At 30.5% G+C, this 5,000-nt stretch overlaps 1 protein-coding gene across 1 annotated transcript in view; it reads left to right on the top strand.

Moving 5' to 3' along the window:
• Nucleotides 1-5,000, top strand: part of LOC124953876 (nucleolar protein 58-like) — a gene marked incomplete at its 5' end in the record, with an annotated part of 25,641 nt that overhangs the window by 2,841 nt on the left and 17,800 nt on the right. Inside the window, 2 exon segments of the mRNA XM_047505877.1 lie at nucleotides 3,069-3,151; nucleotides 3,470-3,519. Coding sequence (XP_047361833.1) covers nucleotides 3,069-3,151; nucleotides 3,470-3,519 — 133 coding nt within the window.

Genomic DNA, 5,000 nt, shown 5'->3' with positions numbered 1-5,000 from the left:
TTTTCTTTTTATATATATATATATATATATATATATATATATATATATATATATATATATATATATAATATAATTCGTTCGCATCTATTTATTTCCTATTGTGAAAATCTTCTGTGTCGATATTCGAAGAATTTTTGTCTTCTCTCTCTCTCTCTCTTTTCTTTTCTACCTTCTTCATTTACCTTTTTATTACTATCACTCACTAACATCATTATCGCCATCACTCAAATCTCATTTATCGTTGTCGTATTTCGAATTTTCATAATTCTTATTTTTATCTAATTCTTCTGTTTTCCTTATTTGCTTTTTCCTTTGTATCATTTTGATTTCTTTTTGCTTTTTCTTTTTATATTTTCACGATTTTCTTATAAGTTTTCTGCCGACACGAATTTTCTCAACTCTCGTTGATTTCTCTCTTTCTCACTCTCTCTCATCTATCCTATCACTATCATTTAATTGTTTTTCTTCGTTCTATTCGTTCGTCCAGATATTTCCTTTCGATTTTCTCCTTTCAAAGTTTTCTTATATAAAATTTTATTCGATTCTCTCAACTTTCTTCTTTTATTTCCGTCGACACGAATTCTCAAAGCCACGCGTAAATTTTTCCTTTTTCTCTGTCAAATCAATTTTCTATCGTCATTTTCCATCATCAAATTCATCGTCTATTTTCATTTTCTTTTCTTTCTTTTCTCTATTTCTTTTCTTTTTCTTTTTTTCTTTTTTTATTTCTAAGATCCTCTCGACTTTACATTCTCGCCCATTTCGAATCCCACAATATTCTCCCCACATGTTTTTATCAAATGAATTTTGATTATCTCTCGACATTTCGAAAATTCTATCTACATTTTCTACATTAATAAAATTCATACTCTATTCTTTTATATATATATATATCCATAAATATATTAAATATATTTATAAAATATATTAAGTACCAACAAAAAAAAAAAAAACTACATCAATATACCCGAATAAACTTGAATCCTACAATCTTTCTTGTACAGAAAATCTTTATTTCTAAGTCAAATCAATTTCTATTATATTATTATGAATTATCGAATCACTCGACGATACGAATCTTCCTCCGTTAAATATTTTCATTCGATTAATCCACATATTCTATTAATGGTACATGTGAACGAAATTGATGGTCAAAATTCAATCAAATTTTCGACATAAGAAAATTTCTCATCGGCAATCATATTACACTTTACGTCGTAGAAAACCTAAAACGTAGTAGTTAAAAAGCTACGTTAGAACGTTCAGTTTGTTCTCGACGCAAAACGTTTCGAGCAAAGTAAGTAGAGTAATGAGATTTATAGATCAGCACGACACGCTAGTTCTCTTTTTCGAAAGCAAGATCAGCGAGAGTCGCCCGTCGTTGCCGTCGTTGTCGTCGTCGTCGTCGTCGTCGTCGTCGTTGTCGTTGTCGTCGTCATAGTAGTAGTAGTAGTACCAGTAGAAATAGTAACAGTAATAGTAATAGTATTAGTAATAGTAGTTGTAGTAATCGTTGTAGTAGTCGTTGTAACGCACAACACCTTGATTTTCCCCGCGAGAAAGGAAAAATCGGCTACGGATCGATGGATGGGACAGTAGCAAAGCGAGCACAGTAAAAGAGAGAGAAAGAGAGATAAAGAAAAAAGAGAGAGAAAGAGAGAGAGAGAGAGAGAGAGGAGAGGAGAGAAGAGGTGAGGTGAGGAGAGGAGAGGAGGACCGAGAAAGTCGGCCGGCCTCGGTCTCTTCGCGTACGGAAGGAATGCCATCGTCGCCATCGTTGTCGTCATCGTCTTCGTCTTCGTTGTTGTCGTTGTCGTTGTCGTTGTCGTTGTCGTTGTTGTTATCGTCGTGAAAATAATTTTTTTTTCCTTGTCTCTCCCTTCCCTCCTCTCTTTCACTCTCTCTCATTCACTCTCTCTCTCTCTCTCTCTCTCTCTCTCTCTCTCTCTCTCTCTCTTTCTCTCTGTCTTTGGCTCTCTTTCTGGCTCTCTGTCTGTCTTCTTCTTACATGCGTTTTTTATATACCATTCTCTCTTTTCTTCTCCTTTTCTTTTCCTTTATTTTTTTTATTTTTTTTATTTTTTAATTTCCTTCGCACGTAAAAGTCCTCTGGTCGCTCATTTTTATACATACATCAACCAACGAGGTTATGTTACATTAGAGGTTATGTTCGTCACCTTTAGATTTATCAATTCGTAAATTCTAAGATCAACGTAATCGGACGCGTAATACGATTTCGATTATTACGTGCGAGTTTCGTTTATCGGAGACTTTTTTGATTTTCTTTTTTATTTTTTCTTCTTTCTTCTTTTTTTGCTCTCTCTCTCTCTCTCTCTCTCTCTCTCTATCTTTATCTGTTACTGTCTCTCTTTCTTTTTCGTTTTGATTATATTTTTTTTTCTTTACGTCACTCTTTATATGTTCAGAGAGGAAAAAAGAAAAAGGGAAAAAAAAAGAGAGGAAAAAAAAAAATAAAAAATAGAAAACATATTTTCTACTTGTACGAAGTATATCCTATGAATATCTCCTAATTGGCGAGAAACTCGAAAGTAGAAAATGGATTCGCGAGGGAGAGGGGGGGGGGCGACGGAGGGGTAGGGCGGAGGGAGGGTTGAGGAAGAGGAACAGAGACGAGATGAGAAATTCGACGCGAATGGAAGACGACTCAAATGTTTGAAGAAAAAAAAAAAGAAAAAAATAGAAATAAAAATAAAAATAAAAATAAATAAATAAAAATAAAATGAAACGTTCCAATGAGAAAAGAAAAAAAAACGTTAAATAAAAAAATTCCAAAATTGATAGAAATTAAAGAGTATTATTGGATTAACCCCATTTACGTCTACTTAACTACTTCCATGGTGGAAAAAAAAGAGAAAAATAAATTAAAACAATGGGAAATTCGAAACGACAGGAAATATTATAATTAAAGTATTAAACGCTTGACGATAGGAACAATTAGGGAAAGTTTTACGTTCCGATAAATCCTTTCAAAGGGAAAGAAGAAACAAAGGAAATAAAACTAAAATGGAAGAAAAAAGAAAGGAAAAGAAAAGAATAGAAAAGAATAGAAAAGGAAAGAGGTGAAGAAAAAAAATGGAACGAAACGGTTCATTTTTCGAAAAGGAATAAAAATGAAAGAAAAGAAAAAAAGGTGGAAAAATTTTAATTGACCGCAAAGTCTATTATGCAAACGAAGGAAAAGCAATGACCAAAGAGAAAAAGAAAAAAATATAAAAAATATACGAAAAAGAAAAACAAATGTAATTTGTGAAACTTCGAGAATGACAAACATATATATATATATATATATATATACATATATAAATACATACATATACAAACACACACACACACACACACACGCACACAAATAGTCAACTTTAAGCCGTTCGTTTCCCGGTCGAACGTTAATAATGTACGACAGTGGATCGTAGTAGCTTCGTAAGTCTACCACGTAAATAATATAGAGAAGAAGAAGAAGAAGAAGAAGAAGAAGAAGACGAAGAAGAAGAAGAAGAAGTAGACGAAGAAGAAGTAGACGAAGAAGTAGAAGGAAAGAGAGAAAGAGTCGATACACGCGCGCTTGTTTTGCGTACGAACGAGCGGTTGACGTTTTTACGACCTCGTGACGGTTTTACGATCGCACGTCGGTGCAACGAACGATTAGGAGAAGTTAATTGAACGACGCCACGTCGATGCCACCTCCTCCTCCCTGCAACCCTCTCCTCATCATCCATCATTTCCACTAGTCTTTCAATTTTCATTGGACGCACTAACGTATATGATTTCGATTAATTATTCTAATCGCTCGTACTTAGATATATGTTATATAATATTAGTATTATATTATCACAAGATATATATATATATATATATATGTGTGTATGTATATGTATATGTATAGATATATATGTTTTATATATACCTATTATATTATAAAATATTAGAAGCTTTTATAATATATGTACGTATTATGTCATATATATAAATATATATATATACATATTTTCATGTTATTATACCTATTATACATAAATTATATAATAGGTATAATATATATATATATATATATATATATATATATATATATATATAGTATAAAAGAATGAGAGATGAGAGAATGACAGAGAGATAATACTAATCTATAAAATATTGTGCTAAATATTTTATGTTTTATAAATTAGTATTATAATATACATATACATATATATATATATATATATATATATATATATATATATATATATATATATATATATATATAAATGTATATATAAAAAAAAGTCAGATATTTGAAAAGACTTATTTGATTAAATAGGTACCTATATAAAATTATATGTAATATATATGAGTATATATATATACATACATACACACATCTATGTATATATATATATATATATGTATATACAGAGTGTACAAATAAAATCTATTGATTTTCTTTTTATAAAACATTTGTAACAAATGCATTTTGTTTCCAAGAGGGGAAGGGAGGAACGGCCTCCCTTTTGGATTAATTATCTAAGGAAAAAGGGATGATAAGTATGTTGACAAAACTTTAAAAAATCTTAAAGGACGATTAATCGATTGATATTGGATATATTCCTTTCGAATCTCTTTTCAATTGTTTTGCTATTATCTTTCGTTTTTTTTTTTATTTTGAAAATAGTAAAAACAAATTGAAAGGAACATTTTATTTCATTAAATATTCAAAATCCTTATATATGTGATATTAATGAAAAACTCTTTTGCCGAGTCGAGCGATTCAGAAAAAAAAAAAAATTTTGTAAATTCAACACGTGTCGATCTAATCCGGTGAACTCCAAGTGGGTGGTTGTTATACGTCGACAAAAAAAAAAAAAGAAAAAAAGAAAAAAAAAAAAAAGAAAAAAAAAATATCAGCGCACGCTCTTTCGATCGCAACACGTTTATAGCAACGTAGTCGTAATTAGATCTTGAAATAAGTAATTAGAACTCGAGGATTTAGATCTATTCATCGA

The sequence above is a fragment of the Vespa velutina genome, chromosome 13 (genome assembly GCF_912470025.1).
Source record: "Vespa velutina chromosome 13, iVesVel2.1, whole genome shotgun sequence".
In the NCBI taxonomy this organism is placed as follows: domain Eukaryota; kingdom Metazoa; phylum Arthropoda; class Insecta; order Hymenoptera; family Vespidae; genus Vespa; species Vespa velutina.
Note: the sequence above shows the minus strand (reverse complement) of the source record. Positions and strands in the feature narration are given on the sequence as shown.